The 22,635-nt window shown below is 43.4% G+C and overlaps 1 protein-coding gene across 1 annotated transcript in view; it reads right to left on the bottom strand.

Annotated features, from left to right (window-relative positions):
- The window catches only part of LOC144682303 (dynein axonemal heavy chain 5-like), a 319,205-nt gene that overhangs the window by 196,424 nt on the left and 100,146 nt on the right, over positions 1 to 22,635 (bottom strand). Inside the window, exons 21-27 of the mRNA XM_078544778.1 lie at positions 22,422 to 22,506; positions 21,242 to 21,369; positions 18,536 to 18,737; positions 12,802 to 13,037; positions 11,368 to 11,586; positions 3,570 to 3,632; positions 2,382 to 2,620 (exon numbers count right to left, since the gene is read on the bottom strand). Coding sequence (XP_078400904.1) covers positions 2,382 to 2,620; positions 3,570 to 3,632; positions 11,368 to 11,586; positions 12,802 to 13,037; positions 18,536 to 18,737; positions 21,242 to 21,369; positions 22,422 to 22,506 — 1,172 coding nt within the window. The remainder of the gene's footprint in view (positions 1 to 2,381; positions 2,621 to 3,569; positions 3,633 to 11,367; positions 11,587 to 12,801; positions 13,038 to 18,535; positions 18,738 to 21,241; positions 21,370 to 22,421; positions 22,507 to 22,635) is intronic.

Below are 22,635 nucleotides of genomic sequence, written 5' to 3'. Positions count from 1 at the left end.
CGGTTGAGGGCCCTGTCAACGACCGTGGGTGGAAAACCTCAGTTAAGGAAGAAGGAGGACATGTCAGAGGAGCTGTTTTTGAAGGTAGCGTCATCAGAACAGATGCGACGGAGGCGAATGAACTGAGAGAATGGGATGGAGTCCTTACAGGAAGCGGGGTGTGGAGAGACCAAACACAAACTGGGCGACCGCTTTGCAGAACACCTGCGGTCTGTCCGCAAGAAAGACCCAAACCTCCCTGTCGCTTGCCATTTTAACACTCCACTCTGCTCTCTTGCCCACATGTCTGTCCTAGGCTTGCTGCATTGTTCCAGTGAAGCCCAGCGCAAACTGGAGGAACAGCACCTCATCTTCAGACTAGGCACTTTACAGCCTTCCGGGCTGAATATTGAATTCAACAACTTTAGATCTTAAACTCCCCCTCCCCCCATCCCCACCCCGTTTCTCCCCCCTCCCCCTTTTTTTTTCAATAATTTATATAGATTCTTCTTTTCCCACCTATTTCCATTATTTTTAAATCTAAAACTAAAACTTTGTTAGTCTTTCCACCCCACCCCCACTAGAGCTGTACCTTGAGTATCCTGCCTTCCATTCTTAATTAGCACTTTTCTTAGATAATATCACCACCTTCAACACCTCTTTGATCCTTTTGTCTGTGACATCTTTTGATTATCTGCTCCTATCACTGCTTGCTTATCCCCACAATCACCCCACCCTCAACTTCTCTCTCCCCCCGCCCCCCACCTTAGACCAGCTTATATTTCACCTCTCTCCTAACTATACTCAGTTCTGCCGAAGGGTCGTGAGGACTCGAAACGTCAACTGATTTCTTCTCCACCGATGCTGCCAGACCTGCTGAGTTGTTCCAGGTAATTCTGTTTTTGTTTCAGCAGCAAATGCTGCCTTAATGGTATCCACGTCTCAAGAACAAATAACTAAAAAAAAGCTGGTTTATTATAAAATATCATTGGATGAAATACTCAACACAATTGTCTGAAAAGTCATTATAAGTTTCGTCAGTATCAGCAAACAATGAACTTCCGTGCCGGGCCCCAGCAAGTAATAGAGAGAGGGGCAGCTGCCCTTAATATTACAATATAGTCTATAGTCTGCTCAAAACAAAGAAAATATTTTCATCTAAGTATTGCCAAAAAAAGACATGGGCAAGAAATTTCCCGTCAGCAAGCAGGGGCAGAGCCCGCTCGCCGACATGTAAAATGGCACGGAATGATATCGGGTGGAACTCCCGACGTCATCCCGCATCATTTGCATTTTCAGGTAGGCGGGGGCGGAGCTGAGTCAGCTGTGCGCCCGCCGACTTGTCAACTGTCTATTTCGGCCATTCAAAAACAAACAAGCTCGTTAGTGGACCTGCCCGTCCAACCTTAAGGTTGGCAGGCAAGTCGGGAGCGCTGGCGGCCACCTGAAAAAGCATGAAACCTCATCCACAGGCGAGGTGAGGTTTCATTGCTGAATCAAAAAATTAAGAGACACTTTTAATTAACGTTATGTCCATGTCCCAATTCATGTGACATTGTCATGGGACATGGATGGTGAATGAAATTTTCACTGCAGTAACATTTTTACTTTGGGAGCCGATCTCACTGAGACAGCACTTAGTCTCAGGGAGATCGGAGCGCTCCTTCGTGCCCCCCACCCCCGCACCCCCCACCCCCGCACAGGAAGCGCATAGGGCTTCCCTGCAGACATCAAGCTGGGCGGGCCTTAATTGGCCCGCCCACTAAAAATGGCGGCACCCTCCCCCCCCATTCAGGGGCGCCGATCGGAGGGCTGGCCATCCACGCCCGCCCCCGTACTTCCCCCCACAACGGGGGGAAAATTTTGCCCATGTTGTCAAAGCTAATGAATACAGAAAATGCTGGAAAAACTCAGCAGATCTGACAGCATCTGTGGAGAAACAGAGTTAACTTTTTGAGTCCGCACAACTCTTTTTCAGATTGGAGAAGAGTCGTGCAGACTCAAAAATTATGAAATTACTACAAATTATGAGTTATGAAACTTTGCTAATCAAACTCCTGTGCCAGTGATGAATTTGGAATAAAGATTGCCAAAATGATGAAACAGTGGGATGTGTGTTTTTGTAATACCAAAGGCAGTCGTGGAGGATATTTCTCAGGCTGTTCCTTTGGTTTTGCAGTTTCATAGCTCAGCTTTGCCTAGCCCCAAATGTATTTGCATAAGCTTCAAGCCCAGCAAACAAGCTGAGTAAGTAAATTCCTCATACAAAGTTTTCTTAAGTAATTGGGACAATTAAAAATAACTGTCTAAATTGTTCTACATGTACTTTATCACTAAAAACAAAATCACAGATCGGTGTAAAATCAGTTGAAAGCTCAGTAGAATACATACAACCAACAAACCTGTTTTGAAAATCCAGAAGCTCATTGTTTATCTTCTCTATGTTCACCTCAGACCAGAGAATGTCGAAGTAGCCATTCACTGTGTTGATGACATTATTGTAAAGGCTAAAAAGTTTCTGTAAAAGGTTCAGCTCTTTCTTTATCTCCAACAACTGGGGGCACTGTGTAACTGACAGTCCAAAGAGTTCCTCACCACTAGTGTAGGTGATGAATTTGCGATAGAGGTTGTCAAAACGATTCTGCAATGATTTGACAGTATACCTTCTAATGAAACATGTAATTTGTATAGCTTAGATCACCACAACAAACCTCCCACAATTAGATTGTGTTCAGAAATCTAGCCTTGCAAATAATTTCTATTTCCCTCAGAACAGAAATCTGCAACATTTTATCAAACACAACAGAGCACACATCAATACTTTCAGGCCTTACAATGTAAAGTTGTTAGTCCCTACATTTAGAAATGTGATCAAAAGTCTTTTCCAGGGAAAATAGATAACTTTTAAGATGAAAACTTATTTCATATTTTAAGTTTATATTTCAGTTAACTTCGGCTGATTCCATTTAAAAAATATATAATTCTTGTCCCTTTTTTGACATTAAAGGGTTAATCAGAATAATCGTTAGTAGGATGTGTTCTGTACGGTTTTACAATATATATGCAAGGGTAACAATGGCACTCCCAACCTCTTTATAAACAGACAAGTCCAGCACCTCATTTCAATTCATTTCATTTAAGCCCTTTAATAAACATCCAATTATCAGAATAAACTGACATGGTTAGAATCCACTTCATAATCTACTTAATTGACTCTGCTTCTCTTTCACATAGGTCAGGAGCAATGACAGAAGTAGATACACAGAAGAGGACACTCATGAGTTTTTCCAAATTGACAGTCATCACTTTAAACAAATATTGGGCATTCAAAACATGTATAAGCAAACATTTCAATATTGTACCAATTAAGTAACTCATTACCCATTGAAAAGTGTGACAGGATTCATTATTAGAGTGGGTTATATGCTTTTTAGTCCCACAAATGAAACTGTTGATTTAAACTACACCTTCTAAAAAATTTGTTTATGTTACAAATAACAAGCTTACTTATACAACTTTTCAACAAAAAGATAAAATGCATTTCCCCCAAGCAGTTAGTTAAGCACAAGCAAGTTCTGTGGTCACTGTACCTGATAAATAACCAATTGGTCATTTGCTTCTTGTGGAGACAGTCCAGGCTGCATGGGGCCTTCCTTTTGAAATGAATACAAGAAGGGATTCAGTTTTGCAATAGCAATCAAACAGAAAATGAACAAAACAGAAAAAATCCTGGCAGACATAAAAATTTGAAAAACAAGCAGACCTACTGTGGAAACAGAAAGCCCCAAATTTCATCAACAGTTCCAGTGAACTTCCGTTTTAATTCCAAAGGGAAATTACCCAATGTAAAATGCCAGGGTTCTGAATATACCACTAAGATAAAGGCAAAATACTGCAGATGCTGGAAATCTGAACCAAGAACCAAAAAAATGCTGGATAAGCTCAGCAGGTCTGACAGCATCTGTGGAGAGAAAGACAGAGTTAACATTTTGAGTCCATGTGACTCTTCTTCAGAGCTCTGAAGAAGAGTCATATGAACTCAAAACGTTAAGTCTGGCTTTCTCTCCACAGATGCTGTCAGACCTGCTGAGTTTTTCCAGCATTTTTTGGTTTTTGTATCAGAATATACCACATCTCCACTTTTTTCTGGGATTTTCTCCTCTGTTGGATTTTCTGCATGAGATGTTCATATGTGGGCGAAATCTTCCATTAGCATGAAGCTATCAGCAGCAGGACTGGAGGTGCGTGACACTTCCACTCGTAGGTGGGACAGCTGGCCACGTGCGATCATATGACGGCCAGCCAACTACCTATTCGTAGTCGAGGAGTGAGATAAATCTAGCGGTGGGGATGGCAGGAAGTCGACTCCCAGGCTGAAGGTCCCGGAGGGGCATTCATTTCCTACAAGCCAGAAGCATCAGTCTGGCTGTCTTTCTAGAGGCATTGACACTTTTTCAGCCCTGCGGAAAACCTACTGCTGCTACCATCATCAATCATGTCTCAGAGCAGACAATGAGTGGCCCCATGGTTTACTGATGTCTCCCTGCATGTTCTCCTCCAAATCGTCCAGGAACAGTGGGAGGTCCTGTTTTCCAGGGTTGACAGCAGGAGGCCCTCCCACCTGACCAAGTCAGCCTGAGCTGAGGTTACAGAGGAGGTTAGCAGCTTTGAGTCCACAAGTGAAACTGGGTCCAGTGCAGGAAAAGGATGAACGATCTCCTGCATTCCGCAAGGTTAAGTGGTGTTGTGTAGTCATTACAAAGTGACATTCATAACAGCTTCAAGCAATGTAAATGTGCGAATGGAGAGGGATGCCAGACAGGAGTTTGGATTGCAAATCTCAGCATCAGATGGAATATGTGGACTGAATTTGTGGGAGCCACCGTGAAAGTTGTACCAGTTGCAGGACAGTGCATGTGTGGAATACCTATTAGGGAGGACATAAGAACTGTCATAGGCATGCAAGCGATTATGCACCCAATGGGATGACACTCGATCCTTCTGTCTGCCTGGAGGGGAAGAGAGCTCATAACTGCAGGGAGCCCTCTAAGATGGATTGAGGTATCATAGACGTCAGAATATTGAGCTCTGCTGAAGAGGAGGCATCGGAACTGGCCGGGCAGGATCGGGAATGATCGTGCGCAGATAGAGAGACTGAAATTTCTAAGGTATTCGAGTGAGGATGTCTCCCATCTGTTGTTGACAACTGGGCATAGAGGAGTAACACCTGAAACATTGCTGACAAAAGGGATTGTGCACAACAGTGAGCTAATTCTGTGTGTTTTCCATTGCAGGTCTTGACAGCAAGAGCAAGAGGAAGAGGCAGAAGTCCTCCAGCTCCCCCTCTATCTCCGCCTCCACTTCCACTTCTGAGGATGAAGAGATGACACTCAGAGGATATGCCGTCATGCCTTTCCCCTGCATCGTTTACCAGTGCAGAGACATTCACCTCTGCGGGTATGCGTTCTAAATTAGGCTCGGGGTCACAATCTGGTGAGCACATAAAACACATCACAACAGCTGAAGGAGGATGTGACAAATAAGGTCCCTAACAGTCAGAGGACTGCTGAAGACCAGGCCTATGCTGAGCCCCGTGCTGTTGACATACCTTTGGAATTAGCCATAACAAGTCTGTTGGAGTTGCAGAGACAGGTAGCGGACAGAGATGCCAGAGGCCATGCTCAGCCTTGATCAAAAGGTGGAGGATTCTGTCCAAGTTCTGAGTGTTGCCTGGCTCCGGCATGTGAGCACTTGCCTTCTTCTCTGGAAAGGCGCTAGTGACCCCCATGGAGAGCCAGGTTCAGGAGAACAGTCAGTGGCTGCCAGATATGCGCTTGGATCTCCTCTCCATTGCTCTGGTCATGGGCTCTATGAAACAATGGCTAGACAAGAGGGGGTGAAGCACCTCAATCTCCCTCCAGGTGCTCCTTCTCCTCTTGGGGTCAGGGAGGCAACATTGTGCACTGACAGGGAGGAGCGCCAGCAAGCTGTCTGGGGGAGTGTCATCTCAGGGTGCTCCTAGGGTGTGCTACCAATCCTCCTCCCTTCTGCCAGTCACCCCATCACCTCCAGCAGGTGAGGCCGAAGATGGTGGTGCACCTGAAGCTTTGCAAGAGCAGGCCAGAGCTCTCTAGGCCTTGGGCCAGAAGGATAGCAGTCAAGGTCACCTCAGGCAACAGGGCATAGCAATCTGAAGAAGAGTCATATGGACTCAAAACATTAACTATATTTCTCTCTCCACAGATGCTTCCAGACCTGGTGAGTTTTTATAGCATTTTCTGTTTTTTATTTTGGGGCATAGCACTGAGCAGACTGCCTCCACCTCAGCTGCAGATGGCAGGGTTGCACTTAGGCGCAGTGGTAGGTGATGAAAGATGAAAAATTTGTAATGGCACTAAGGTGGCACAGGTATCTCTTCATTATATTGATGTAAGTCACTTGTAAATTTATGTTTTGGAGCACTTCACTCATGCATGTTCAATGGTCATTATGTTGGGAGTTGTATGGATTTAAAGGCATTGGCACTTAGTGGGTGATCACTGATGGGTGATGTGGGCCAATTGAAACTGCATTTATTGTGTGGCCTTAGAAGTAGGGGCATCTCTGAGTGTCTTGATATGTGCAGGTTCATATCTTGGGCAACATTTGTAAGGTTTGGAACCTTGCTGGCAAACCAACAGGTAATGCTCACCCTCCTGTCATCCATCAGAAGCTGTTGTCTAAACGTCGTTCCATATATTGCAGGTGAATGGATAATAGAGTTCATAGCAAGGCATTGTCAGCATTGGGAGCATGTATCACTGAGACATGTACGCCTTCCTTCCAAATCATAAGTGTATGCGGCTTCCACAGCAACATGCATATGAGCTTGCTCATGCCCAGAGCCTGTAGTATTTTCCTGCTAAGTGCCAGAGGTCACAGGAATGTAGATTGGTCTAGAGTGAGTGTTCTGTTTCTGCTGGCACTTGCACCACAATTTTTATTGTGGAGCAGCTCAATAGATCTGGCAGGGGCCTCATTCTGGAATCTAGTTGCAATGAAGGTGTCATGGGACTGCCTGGCATGTTGCTCCATTGCCCTGGCATCTGCAGTTGCAGCCGTACCATCCACTCCCTCATGAACATTAGCTTCTTCCTCTTCTTCTGAGGAGGAGGAGGCATCTGGCTCCTCCATCTCCCCGTCAGCAAATTCCTCACCCCTCTGCTGCTCGAGGTTGTGTAGGACACGGCAGGCCACAATGATGCTGGAGACTGTTTCTGGCACATACTGCAGAACTCCACCCGAGCGGTTCAAGTACCGAGCGGAAACTCACCTTCAGCAGCCCAATTGTCTGCTCCATTATTGCCCTTGTTGAGGCATGAACAGCATTATACCTCTCCTCTGCTAGACTTTGTGGGTTCCGCACAGGTGTCATGGGCCAGGTCTCATAAGAACATAAGAACTAGGAGCAGCAGTAGGCAATTCAGCCCCTCGAGCCTGCCCTGCCATTCAATACGGTCATGGCTGATCTCATTTCGGCCTCAACTCCTATTTCCCACCCTCTCCCCATAACCTTTCAACCCATTACTAATTAAAAATCTATCTCCTCCTTAAATTTATTCAGCGTCCCGGCATCCACTGCACTCTGAGGTAGTGAATTCCACAGACTCACGACCCTTTGAGAAAAGTAATTCCTCCTCATCTCTGATTTAAATCTCCCACCCCTTAGCCTAAAACTATGGCCTCTCATTCTAGAATGTCCCAGAAGGGGAAACGTCCGCTCCACGTCTACTTTGTCTATCCCCTTTAGCATCTTATATACCTCAATTAGATCTCCTCTCATCCTTCTAAACTCTAGTGAGTATAGGCTTAAACTGCTCAATCTCTCCTCATAAGACAAGCCCCGCATCTCTGGAATCAATCTAGTGAACCTCCTCTGAACTGCCTCCAGTGCAACTACATCCTTCCTCAAGTAAGGGGACCAAAACTGGCACTGAGGGGCAATCTTGGAGATAACTGAGCCTCAAACTGGCACAGGTCTCCTGTGCATAGCCTGTGTCACCCAGGAGCCAATTCTGCAGTTGCTGAGGGGGAGCAAATGGTTATGGCACCTGAGAGTGAGTGAGGATGTAAGAGTCATGAGAGCTTCCTGGGAAGTGAGCACAAACCTGAAGTATTTGTTTGCGGTGGTCACAGACCAGCTGCACATTGGGAGAGTGAAATCCTTTTTGGTTTATGAATGCTGCTGGCTGTTCCCAGGGAGCTCTCAGTGCCACATGTGTGCAATCAATTAGCCCTTGTACTTGTGAAAATCCAGCAATGGCAGTGAATCCCACAGCTCTGGCTACCTGGTCCGTGATGAATTACACAAATTCATTGGTGCTTGTGAAGAGGGCATTGGTAACTTCCCTGATGCATCTGTGAGTGGCTGACTGTGAGATGCCATACATGTCCCCAAAGAGACCTGGAAAGACCCGCAGGTGTAGAAATTCAATGCCATGGTGATTCCCTCCCAATCCTCTAGGATGTATGGTCTTCCTGAAGGAACTGACAGAGGTGAGTGACAGGTCCCATGACATCCTCAGTCACCTCCGAGATTACCCCTCTGACATTTGCAGATAGTTACACCGCCTGCGGTATCTTTGATTATGCGCCATGAATGCTCAACTAGCCCCTGGTTGCCTGCATCTCAAACTGCCTGACCCTCTTCTGGTGCCCCTTGTTCGTGTTCTGGCCATTGCTGTGCCTGTCACTCTGCAGCTGCACCAGAGCTAGCTGATGTACTAGCCACACTTGACCCATCTTGTTTGCCTGTGGTGAAATGCAAACAAAAGGCAGGCAAAGATATGTTCAGCATAGTCTTTGAGGCACTCCCTCCTGCCCTCAGCACTTTTGACCAATGGGAAGCCCTACTTAGCATTGGCCACACCCTGGCCTCCACCACCCTTCCATGGTAAACTCCATCCTCAAGCTTCATTGCATTGAACTCTTCTTGTTGACGCAGCCATGTCCGTGGACACCCGAACAGTGACCCTGGAACTGAAAGCCATCACCTGTACCCTCTCTCAATTACTATTGACCTTCCCTCCATCACTCTTGACCCTCAATTCATCACCCTTGCCTCGCCTTTGGTGACCTTCGACCCATCCTCCATCACTCTTGACCAGTTATCATTGACCCTCGAGCTTCCCCCCAACACAGTGGAACTGCCTCCCCATTACCCTCAACCTGCCATCCATCATCCTCGACACTGCCTCTATCATCCTTGACCTTCCTTCTTTTGACACTCAAGGCTTCACCAATGACCTTCCCTGTGTAACACTTGATCTCCCCACAATCATGCTTGACCTACCATCTTTCAACATTGACCTTCCCTGCACAGTCTTGCTTCCTCTCTCTGTCTCCCATGAGGCTTCATAGGGCCGCCACCTCCCTCCATCCCTCGGTCCTCCATGCCCCATTTACCTTTGACTGCCACCTCCCTCCCTCCTGCCCTCGGTCAGCCACGACCCGTTCCCCTTTGACTGCCACCTTCCTCCTTCCCTCGATCAGCCGTGCCCCATTCCCTTTTGACTACCACCGTCTGATTTCAATGATCAATGCCTCACCTCCAGTAGTTGAATAAAGCTGCCATTGAAGAAAAGCAGCTCCTACTCACTCCAAACCCACCAGGAGGACTACCTCACCTGCTGCATGCCACATTTAAGCAGTCATGAATCTGAAGGCTTCTGTTTCTCATTCACTGATTTATTTAATTAATACCATAGTTTCATCCCATCATCGGGAAGCTGACTTTTGGCCTCCCGCACAATGAAGTGCCCTGGCCCACCTCACTTCTTGCTTCCTGCTCCCAAGAGCTTCACAGGATTCCACCCAGGCTGGAATTTTACAGCCCCATCACAGTGGGAATGGGACCGTAAAATGCAGAGAGCCATTCTAAACTCCATTCACTTTGGCGGGACTGTAAAATCCTGCTGGTGTAAAATTACACCCACAGAATTGTTACAGCACTGAAGGAGGCCATTTGGCCTCTCATGTCCGCACTCTCCGAATGAGCAACTCACCTTGTGCGATTCCCTTTAAAATGCTTCAGTTGGGAATTAGACTGTTATCTGAAAAGGAAGAATGTGCGGGATTACGGGGAGAGGTGGGGGTATGGCACTAGGTGACTATATAAAGTGACTACATCCACTCTTTTAATAGAAACATTGAGTGAGAGGGTATCTTCTTAAAATTTCTGGGCTAATGTTCTCAAAAAGTGCAATGCATTTCAGCTTTGTGGTTATACTGAATTAATAATTGAAATCATCAAACAACATTAGATGCAGATGAATAAAACTGTCAATATTGAATGACAAGGCTATTTGTTTATGGGGTCACGTCACACTCGAATCCCTTCCTCTCCTGACCCATGTCTGTACAACTGCAATTTTCAACAGGAATTATCACGGTATTCGCACACCTTTTAGCCCAGGAATAGAGAAGCCAAATATGGAACTCCTACTGCCAAACCACCAAAGATCAGACAACCCAGCACAGACTAAAACTGAGACCTGAGACCTTTGTGGTTTGTACCACAAGGTGTACATATCCACTGAGCTACAGCAAGCAGGGTTGGGGGGGGGGTTTGGCGGAGAATGAGTTTAAATCTTTTGTGCACTTCAGTTTTGTATTCTTTGCGTGTAGGTTTTTCCTTGAATTCTCTTTTAATAATCCAATAGCTGTCCTGTGCATCGAGATAGCAGCAACCTTTTCCCATTTTGTGTACTGATTTTAACACTTCAATAATGACATAGAATGATATGCTGGATCTAATGCCATTTCTCAATTCCAATTATATTCTGCAATATACTGTCCTCCCAGTGGGCAATACTTGAAAATTGTTTGTGAAATTTTACATCCATTTTCTTCCGCAATAAGGACAGCTATTTCAGTGAGCCTTCCCTCAAGTGTTCTTTTAATCGATTCACTTCACGTCGACATCAGTATGTTATTTAATACACACTGAATTCAAGCTGCATGGCTACAATGAATGGGACCACAGGGACTGACAGGCACTGCAGTGAGCAAAAATCTCATCAAGTAGAATCCTTGATAGAAAATGAAGTCAGTCTTCATTATATCTTTACCTTACAGAAATGAAACTAGGGACAAGCATAGTTCTAAATGATTTCTAGTTACTTTGCTTTTTAGAGTAAAACTATCTGAGTTTTGTGCAAATACAGAGCCTCTTATTCTAAAAATAAATTATCGGCGCATTTTAATTACTTCATTTTTACTTATGCATAAGCCAGGAAAGCTGGTTAGGTCATTTGGTGACTAATCATTTCACTTTAAGGATTTATAAACCAGAACAGGTCAAACAATTCTCAGAAATATAACCTGTATTTAATGTAATGTTAATATTACCTTCTCACAGTCCCAACAAAATGTATTAGAATCTTCTATGAATGTTTTAACATTGATGATCAATTCAGCACGGAATGAAGGTTGCAAAGAAATGAGATGATTCTGTACTTCTAATCCACGTAAAAGGAGCTTTTCCCATGTGTAACGCAATGTATCCACTCTGTCAGAGTCTTCTTTAACTACTTGGATCTCATATTTATTCAACATGGCATAAAATTCCTGCATTATTTTAAAATATAAGCCAAGAAAGGAAACAAATCTGCTTTTAATATGTGCATCCTTTTGTCTATTTACTTTGATTTCTTTATTTTCTTCCAGTGTGACCATACAAGTGTTCTCATTGACGTGTCGAGCTCTTTCCAATTTTCCCTACAGGTTACTGCAGGATATCAATACTAAACTTGCTAAAGCAAACACAATTTACTGTTAATTCAAAATCAAATTTTAAAAATGGTTTGTCCAACCATTTGAATTAAGCAACCTCAAGAGATTGTAATCACAACTTTGAAGATTTTGGGATGTTTGAATAATATTGTTATTCCCCAGCCTACTGAGGTTTCAATACATGGAATTACATATTACATATAATTTTATAGCAGAGAAGCAGGCCATTAAGCTCAACAGCTCCGTGCCAGTGTTTATGCTCCACATGAGCCTCCTTCCATCTTACTTCATTGCATCCTGTCAACACATCCTTCTATTCTTTTCTCCTTCACATACTTATTTAGCTTCCCACATTTAAGATACAGCATAAACCAACATATAAGTGCCAAATATACTATAAACCATGGCACTGTTTTCCACAGAATTAAATGATGTTATATCAGAGTATAAAAAGATAGGTTAATTTTGCCCTCCTTAAAGGAGGTAAGTTACTGCTGGGGAGCAGAACCCTTCTCTAAAGTTTTGTCACCAGTATCAGCATGAAGCAACCTAAGTTAAAGTATCAATATGGGTGAAATGTAAACTAAACTGTCCACAGTGCGTTAGCCCCAGTTTTAGAACAACCTCTACTTTGAGAATTATTGGTGGATTAATGCTGTGGATACTCTTTCGAGTTATCAACAGTCACAGATTGCAACTCTTTTGAGTACAATCACAGTTCTTGGTTTCCGGGAGTGGGACATGAACCCACAACCCTCTGATTCAAAGGCGAGGGTGCTATGAACTGAGCCACAGCTGACATACTGCACTCACTGGGAACTACTTAAACTTTTCAGTCTTTCACATAACACTCTCTCAGAATAATTCATTTTCATACCATTGAACAGAGATTTTCACCCAGTGAGTTAGGCTAGTTCATTTACCCCAGACGTGAAAAAAATCAGGTGGCATTGAGAAGTTTACTATTTTATATGTATTATTACCTAAAACTATTGCAAAGGAATAACCATTGTGATAAGCTCCTTGAATAAAGGATGAAAATATTCCTACCTCAATAGGCCCAATCTGTAAATCAATGTCAATCTGTTTCTCCCGGATCTCTTTCAAAGAACCCATGATTATTCTTATATCATCCATATCACTGACTGGACGATTTAGTTTCTTAGAAGTCTCTTCCACAAAAGTCAAAATATTATCCAGGTTTGTTCTATACTTTTCATTGCAGTAGTGAGAATACCCAGTTATCCAACCTCTGATTTCTTCAATCAAGGCTATCTTCAAATAATCTGTTTTTAAAAAATTATGGAAACCATTAAAGTAATAGAATTAGGTTATTATGGAATCTCTGAACACTCAGGGCAGAAAGTCCGCACCTGATATGTCTATGGCCACAAGCAGAGGATACTTTTAATATTTTGAAAGGCATAAGGAGGGTTTGAACAACACAGAAAAAAAATGAGATCAAGTCACTTTAAAACCTATTAATGCCACCATGATCTTTTAGTCAATTTGCCATGGTGTTGAACATGGAGAATTAGAACTTAGTCCGACCTAGTCTTCAGGTTAATCAGTGTGAGGTGAAAAGGGAATAATTGTACTGGGTCACACAGACATAATTCAATCTTTACTTTAAAGTCATACATTCTATCTTTATTTTTACATTTCTTCTATAAACTCCTGGGAACAAAATTGGATAGTCCAAGAACAGGTGCCAAACACGATGCTGAGTGCCTCAGCAGGGGCCCCAAGTTCATGCAAGACTAGCCCACTAAAAGCTAGCCTGAAATACTTAAAACTCATCTGCATCACTTAAAGGGGAGGCCCCTTCTGGCTGCAGTAGATGCTGTAAGTGTCTGGAGAAGAGTGACCATGGAGGAAGAACACTGAGTAATGATGCAACACAGCAGAGGGTATGCTTCAAGGCTCAATGCAAGAGGTCAACAAGAGGAAAGAGGTCCTCCATCCACAGGGGACCAGAGGGCCATTCGGACAGACGCTCTGAAGGTATTGGGAGCAGACAGCTGCCACAGTCAATGCCAGCAGTGTAGCCCCAGAGACCTGGATGGAGTTCCAAGAGAAGTTCAGTTACCTCACGAATGGTCAATGTAAGTAAATGCATCTTCAAATGTCACATCCTTACACTGAACCACAAGCCTCACATGCTGAACAATTCAATACCCCCTCATTTCATTCACTGATGAACACCTCTATCAAACATGACTCAGAATCATACTTCATTCCCTCACACATCTAGCACTGCTGCAAGCCTCACATTCACATCTCAGAGCTTGCCCACATTGTCAGCTATTCAACTATGACAGCCACATAACACAAACAGATTGCATCACACTCACTGTCACACTTCCCTTTCTCTTGCAAGACAAAATGGTACATGGCTGCAGCAGCACCTAACTTAAGGCGGACAGGCATGGCTGCAAGTCCTTATCCCTATGGCAGTGGTTGTCATCATTGGAATGACTGGAATGGGACCGAGGCCAGCAGCACGACTAAAATCATCAAAGATGACAGAATGCTCCCATCTAATCCTCCTTCTCATATCTCACTACTTATTCTAATTTACAAGCTATAGAGAATCTAAGCAGGAGGTCTTGTGGTGCAGTGGGTAGTGTCCCTGCCTCTGGGTTCAAGTCCCATTCCAGGACCTGATGGCCAAGGAAGGTACATTCATAATGTGGCCAAACAGATTGAGTATCAACCTGTAAATCTTTCCAACACACACCGATGGCAGGAGAGATTATTGGGTCAGCCGTTTGATTTAAAGAATTGGTACCTCTACCATCATTATCCATAGCTCCAAGCTACAATATGCATATAAAAAGTGCATGTAGCCATGGCAAACTGGACTTCCTGAGTGAACTGTAACACTTTCTAATGGTCTAAACATGCATGACTTACTTTCCTCCTGTCCCCTCAGCACAATCCCACCCTTGTGCCTTTCTTTTTTTCAGATGTCCAAGAACTGAAAAATGGCCAGGTAGGAGCAAGAAGAAGAGATTGATGATGATGTAACACTGTCACTCGATCTCACATGTTCAGCCAACAGCTCATAAACTGACACCGCACTTACTTTAGAGGATAGCTTAGAGGTGGGATCTGCATGTGGTGAATCACTAGGTCTAAATGGTCTGCTACCAGTGCAGGGGACAACAGTAGTGCAGGTGCCAGCTTGCCAGAGTTGAGATCATAAATGGGTTCTGCTGCAGAGGATTCAGGAGACAACTTTGCTAAGGAAGCTGCGAACAGAGGTTGTCAGAAGGCCTGCGGTCACAGTCAATGAGCATGGAGAAGAACTGGCAGCAACTTCTCACAGATTGTTTGGAGCCAATCCTTTCCAACGTTGAAAGGTGGCCAACTCCATTGCCATAGTTGTGGACCCTACTACAATGTAATGCCTGTTGGCCAATATCTCAGCATCCATCAGAGCAGAAGCAGAATCCACCCAACATGTAAGTGGTGCAGTGAACGCTCAGACTAAAATCATGCGAGGTCAGCTTGTTGGCATACAAGCTCAGACTACCCCCATCATGACTGTGGATACCAGTGTTCAAAGGGTCTCACAGTAGTCCAGCATTCTGTCCTCCAATAAATTACAAGGATTGCTGAGGTACTGCCCCAGGTGTGAGTGCAGTGGTTCCATGGAGAACGAACTTTGCTGTGCTCTCTTGAGAGGACAACATTCATCCCCTTACCACTGCCATTCTCCCAATGACTCTGTTGTTGCCTATCAGCCAGCCCAGGCTGCTGCCTCCCATGCCAAGGTGGTGTAGTTTGAAGCTGGGCCTTCAGAGCTGCTCGAGACCATCCTGCAAGGCCATCTGCAGTCTCGCCCACTGAAAGTCAGCATTCTTCCTCCAACCATGCTGCTGCCACTAGGGTAGTTGCTACATAGAAGCACTACAAAAGGCAAAGGCACATAGAAGACTGGCACTAAGGGACGTAGAAGAGTGATTAGTTGACTTTTGCATGGAATATTGGATGGTTTGATTTAGATTTGATTTTAAATGTTTGTTTTGTGATGGCTTTTGTGGCATTGTGACCAAGAAAACACTGTGATGGTCAATGGCAGAGGAAATGCAAGGTGGGACAATTGCTGAATGGGAAATTGAGGTTTGTTCACGAATACCGCAGCAGTCAGATGAATTGATCATGGATAGCCTGGTCAGAAAGGGACTGAGTTGATTACCTCCTCCCATCCTCCTCCTCCTCAACATGTTGATGGTCAAAGGATAGCCATTGTCACACTCTGGTTTGTCAGATACAGCAGACTGCCACAGAATGAAGGCATCATGACTGCTGCCGGGATAGTGAGCATTGACCTGCATAATGTGCAAGCAAGTATGGTTGCACATCAGCTGTTCATTGTGAGTGGGATCCCTTCTGATTGCAGTATATCCCCTAATTGACATGCGGCACCCATAAAGCACCATGCCACAGTCAACGACACCCTACACCATGGGGAAGAATCTATCCTCACAAAGCCACATGCTTCCCTCTGGCAAGAGAGAATGAAATGTGTTCAGCTCTCTTTGCATACAGAGGCTCAGTGACCACCAACCCCCTCCCCCTTATACAACAGTGGATAGAGAACTTTGAGATGTTGCAAAAATTGCCTGCCCTGGCCTGGAAGGAGCCTGCCACATAAAAATTCATGGCGATGGTCACTTCATAGTCACCATGCAGTTCTTACCCTGCTCTAAGGCTGCTGTTGTGGCTGCAGTGGGTGGTAGATTTCAGTGCCTCTTTAGTGAAAAGAAGATGTCCTGACACATTGTTCCTTGCTGAGGGTGAAACCGGAGAATTGCTCCTTGAATACCCTAAGTGGATATGGCCTCCTGCTAAGAGCCATACCCCAGCCCCTCCTTCTCCTCCTCTCTCTTCCAGCAGCTTGTCCTCTGTGTCATCTCACTGGTCCTTCTGGCCAAGGGCATAGAAATTACAACACCATCACTGGGAGCAAGTGGTCTAAGCAGAACCCTTGAAGTAAGCAAAAAGTCCCACAACACCTATCACAACACTCCCTGAAGCCTTCAACAACTTCAAATAAGAGAACAAACCACCAAACACTTCTCCAAATTCACCAAGAGCCAGTGAAATCAATTTGTAACTAGCCTGAAAGTAGATGATGATCTCTTTAACTAGCATCTGTGGGGTGGATCCCTCAGCTGTGCAAGGTTGAGATGGCATTAGTTGGAGTGTTGAGCTCCAAAGTGGCAATACTGGTGTCAAATCAGCATCAGATCTGCCTAATCCCAGCACACATATCCAGCACCCGCACTAATGACATACACAAAATGGCATCCAACACGCCCACAGCAAGTGTGTGTGTGTTAATGGTGCGGACACCATTATTGTACCTAAATAGCACCTATAGCGCCAAAAACACAGGTGCTGTGCACCTGAATTTTGCAGCCCCCATGTCCACAATGTTAATGGAAACTGCAATGCAACACTTCCACTGATAGGAGAATATAATTACAGCACAACATGTTTGCAGAGGTAGTTTCCATTATAAATGAAGACACCAGAATCAATAATGGAAAAAGTTGATAGGAGCTACTACAAATGTATGGTTTTTAATTGTTTATATCTAACTAAAAAACTTCTGTATGCAATCAGAAGATGGCCTAGAAATTGGACCATGCAGCACCCATTTATCAAGTGTGGGATGGGGCCTGAAGGGCTTAATGTGGCATATGGCTTGTTCAGCTCATTCAGCAGCCAATATGCACCATATTGGTTAGAAATCCAGGTCCATTGCCTAAGCAGATTAGGAATCTAACACCTTTTTTAGGCCCATCCCCAAATCTATTTATTGGCACCTGAGCAGTTAAACCAGAGCTTCGAAGAGACCACTAGAGTCTGCTACAAAAAAGGTGTGTAAAAATGTTTTTAGTCACCTGAATATGCAGGAGTTGTACCTTTGACTCTACATTAAAACTGTGGAGTGATGCCAGCTACCATTCACACCCAGTCCCCCTTACCTAGTTTCTTCCCTCCCCACCCGGACTCACATGCGCTCTGCTGCTGGCATCTCCCTAGTCAATCTTCATCTTCTTTGTAGCCAGAGTACTGCCTCTTAGGCGCATCAGTCATGTACTTATGACACAAGATGACTAATTTCACATGATCCTCTTGCTTATTCGTTTCAGTGTGACGAATTTGACTCTTGAAGTTGAGAGCAAACCAATTTCTAGGATGACATGTTGTAATGCTATTTCTGAAATCTAGAGTCTTGCTATATATTTTGTCTCACTTGGATCTAAACCTTCATAGAGTTGTGCAGTTCTTTCAAATGTGTCATTTCGAAAAGCTTTTAAACAAAAATTTCCTCCCTTCAACTGGAAGGTTGCTTTCCACAGCATCAGAACAACCCTCAACCTGGTTCTTCACTTAAAGGGAATGTAGCAAAATAAGATAAGATATTGTCTCTACTGCAGCAACACATATTATTATCATTCTTGTCTCAACTTTGGTAGAACATGTAAAACATTCAAAGTTTAATATTGAAAAAAAATGCAGACACTATTATTTTTGCTGGGACCAAATTAATGCCAAGCCAAACTGAATTTAATGCTCACATTTCCAGAGGCTTTACAAGTAAATGAAAATTGCACTTTGAACAAATGTTGGATTATTTAATAAATTCTTAAATTATTAGAAATTCTGCCCGATTTTTTTTTTTTTGTTTTTCTCCTTTAATTTCTTTTTATTTTTCCAAAGGTCATAACACTTAATTTCATAAATTTAGCTTTGGAACAAGTACCTGAACACAATGCAAGAGCACCCATATGTATGACCCCAGGTTCAGCTTGAATTTGGACTTGCAGGTTGTGATAAAACGTGATTTGGAATTCAAAATCAGACAGCGAAGGGCAATCTTCCATAAACTTTGCAAGAGTTTTTTCACGATCTTTCCTCCAGATATGATCGTATTTGCTGAATTTTTCTAGAATTTCTTGTAGACCCTAGGACAGGAACAGTCAAACCAAAAACTTGAGAATTCTAACTGCATTGAAATATTGAGAAAATTATAATCGCTTTACTATTTTCGTAGAATCATAGATTGATGCAGCATAGAAGAAGGCTCATCATGCCTGTGCTGGCTCTTTGAAAGACTTGTTCCATTAGTTCCGTTCCATTGTCTTACCCCATAGTGCTGTAAATATTTCCTTATGAACTATTTATCCAATTTCCTTTCTGAAGTCATCAACACCCTTTCCAACACCATTTCAGGTGGCGCATTCCAGATCGTAACAATTCACTGCATGATTTTTTTTCCTCACGTCACATCTTATGCCAATTACCTTAAATTTGTACCCATTGGTTACTGATCCATCAGCCACTGGAAATAGTTTTTCATTCCTTACTCTCTCAAAGCCCTTTATGACAAGCACCACTAAATCTCCCCATAATCTTCCCTGCTATATGGAGAACACATTCAGTTTCCCTAGTCTCTCCTCTTAACTGGAGTCTTTCACTCTACTATAATTCCAGGACCGATGAAAGGTCATCAACCTGAAACACCAACTCTGTTTCACTCTCCGCAGATGCTTCCTGGCTTGCCAGATCATTTTTCCACCATTTTCTGTTTTTATTTCAGATCTCCAGCACTGCTGTATTTTACTTTTTAAAAATTCTACTGAATCTCCTTTGCACACTCTCTAAGGCCGAGCACCTTCCTAAAATGTGGTGCCCTGAAATGGCCACAACTCTCCACCTGGAGCCTAGGTTCAGCATAACTTCCTCTTTGTATTTTAGGGGTTGGGTTTTACAGCCTTCCACTGACATGTTTGACGGCAGTGGGGGGGTGGTGGCCTGTAAAATAGAGCACATGGCCTGCCCGCTGTCTTCCCGCCCACCCCTGACCTATCTCCCATTTTGCAGTGGAGGTCCTTAAGTGGCCAATTAATGGCTACTTAAATCTCTCATACCAATGTCACCACTATTTACCTACAGCAGGGGGAGACCCAGGGCAAACCGTAGCTCAGCAGCTTATAATGGACAAGCTGGTGTTGGGCAAGAAGTTGGAGAGACCTTCTTTGGGGGCCACATGTGCCCATCAGAGGTACCACCCTCCACAAGGTCATACCCTCACTTTAATCCTCCCTTCCTGGCCTCTCAAACCCAGCCTCCGTACTTCCTTAACCCCCCTCACTTGGGCCTGCCAGCCAGCCCCTGCTGTTATCCCAGACTTACCTTCGGTCCTGCTTCCATAACTTCCTCTTCTTCAGGTTCTGGCTGTAGTCCCAGCATTGGCCACTGTTTGAACCTGGCACTGCTGGGAATGCAGAGCTACCAGCCAATCAGATTGGCCAGCAGCTAAGGCGGGTCCTCCTCCTCAGATGAGAGTGAACATCTTGTTCTGAGCGTAAAATTGCAGTAAGGCAGCCAGTTTTTTCATGGGCGTGCTCCCGATCAATGTTTTAATAGGGGTGGTGGTGGGGGTGGGCGAATATGGCACCCTGTGAAATCCAGCCCTATGCCTCTAATTATAAAGCTAAGGATCCTGCATGCATTTTTAAAAGCTAACCCAATTTGTCTTGCCACTTGCTAAGGCTTATGCATTCACACCAATCAAGTCTCTCTATTCCTGATCCCTTTTAAAATTATACCATTTATTTTGTACTGCCTCTCTTCATTCTTCCTATCAAAATGAAACACTATCCTGTGTTAAATTTCAGTTTACATATGTCTGCCCATTTCACCAGCTTTCTTATGTATCCTCTTCATTGTTTTCTACATTTTCGAGTTTCATATACCTCTGCAAATTTAGAAACTGCACGCTGTCTCTCCAAATCTAGGTCAGTAATATGTATCAAAAATAGAAAATTTTGTAAAACATTACCAAATATTTTACCTGTATTACAAGCAGACATGATACAACAATTTTTTAATTTAATTAGTATGCTACCTGTTCAGGAAGTGGCCTTGATGAGCCAAATAATTTCTTCCTATCCTGGATTTTCTCATGCCCTTGCACTTTCATCCTCTTATCTTTGCTTCTTGGCTCCACACCGTTCTTCCTTGGCCAAGAAATCATACAGTACTGTGAATACTAATCTATAGTTGGCATTTTTTGGGGGTAAGAAGTGTCTTCCTGGCTACTTCAGATATGCCAAGTTTTGTTTTGTTATTGTGCTGCCCTCCATTAGGCTCAGCCAAGATCTGATGAAACCTGCCACATCCACTAATTGAATTGAGGCTCAGGCAAGGCTGAGATTCAAATAAAAGCTTCTACCATAAAACATTTTAGGAATGACCTTTGAAAATAAATATATCAAGCAAATGAAAAATTACCATGAGCAACTAGCTTACAAATATTCATATCAAGTTCCTCTCCCCATTATTTTAAAAGGCTTTTACTCATTCAAAATAAATAATGTTTCACTAAATAGAAAGCACAATTAGATATGACTGCTTTTAAGCAATTAAACACCACTCACAGCAATTTCCAGGCTAATTATTTTACCTTTCTAAATGAAGTTACAGACGATGAAATAAGAGAAACCAGCTTAATTAACTCCTTATTTTCTGAAATTATCCTGTAGTAATTGTTAGGTTGGGTGTAGACAGCAATCACATCTGGCACAGTATTATCTACACAAGAAAATAAGTAAACAGTAAATTTTGTTTGTATACTACCATAGAAGAGCAAATTAGTGTCTTATTATATCACTCAGGACATCCAAAAACACTACATAAACAACTCACTTTGAGATGCACTGTCTATTGCTATGTACACACAGCAGTATCCAACAACAGCGATGAGATCAAATGCCAAATAATCTGGTCCAAATTTTCATGTCCTCCTGCAATTGGGAATGGGGCAGAATCACCAAAATTTTGATTTTTTTCATACCAAATTTAAATTTCCTGTATAAAGCTGCCCAGCACTGCCTTCCCATCAGTGGGAAGAGATTCAGGTACTCTGATGTCACGAACACCACTGACAGCCTTCAGGGAAATTTGTTTTTCCTGTCCCCATCATCAGGTTGGGTGGATTTTGGAAGGCTTCTGAAAACCTGCCTTGTTAGAGATTCAGAGAACCTTGGAGAAGCCTGCTGATGAGTTAGGAACATTCTGCCAGGTAAGTGTTAAATGTTTTGACAACTTCAAATGTAATTATTAGATGCTGTATTGTAAATTAAATGTGCTTTTATTGCAGTGATTGATCATAGGGCTGCAAAGGTAAGTTGATCATTATATTGATCAGCAAGAAAATAGTGATTGGGGACTCTCGTGTCATGATATAAGGTGATTTAAAAGTCCACAGTGTTTTAAATTTGCTTTGACGGCTAAGCCCATTATGAATGCTTGGCTGAGTTTCAAAATCTAAGAACCATATCTCAGGAAAATCCACCAGTGTCCCACTCTAGGTGCCAATTTATGATCTGATCATCTTATTGCAAAATTAGGAATTTCTGCATGAAGTGCAGCATAGAGTCCACTCTCAAAGTGAAGCTACAGCATAAGGTACAAGTTCGAGCTGGTACTTGAAGTGGCGAACAGCATGGGGAAACCAGGAAGGAGACATCTCCCAGCCTTATGCCTTCAGTCAGCAAGTTAGTTGTTGCAGTTTGTGCACGTCCTGGTGCAGTACAGTTACCTGAATCCATTAGTGTGGAAATTACCTGCTAGGTTACCTTCACGAGTATCCACAAATACTTCAGTGGAGGGGTCACTCTCAGTATCATTCCTTTGTAGTTCAGCCATTCTATGTTCACTCATTTTTTTCTGTTAATGAAATTACATTTTTATTTCAGTCTCTGTAAATGATTGTCTGATGTGTCACCTGTTTCAGTTCATTAGTGTTTATCACTGTATTTCTTCAGGTAGTTTTCATAACACATTATGACTGATACT

Source organism: Cetorhinus maximus, chromosome 6, assembly GCF_964194155.1.
Source record: "Cetorhinus maximus chromosome 6, sCetMax3.hap1.1, whole genome shotgun sequence".
Lineage (NCBI taxonomy): Eukaryota > Metazoa > Chordata > Chondrichthyes > Lamniformes > Cetorhinidae > Cetorhinus > Cetorhinus maximus.
This window is presented reverse-complemented; position numbering and strand designations above follow the sequence as displayed.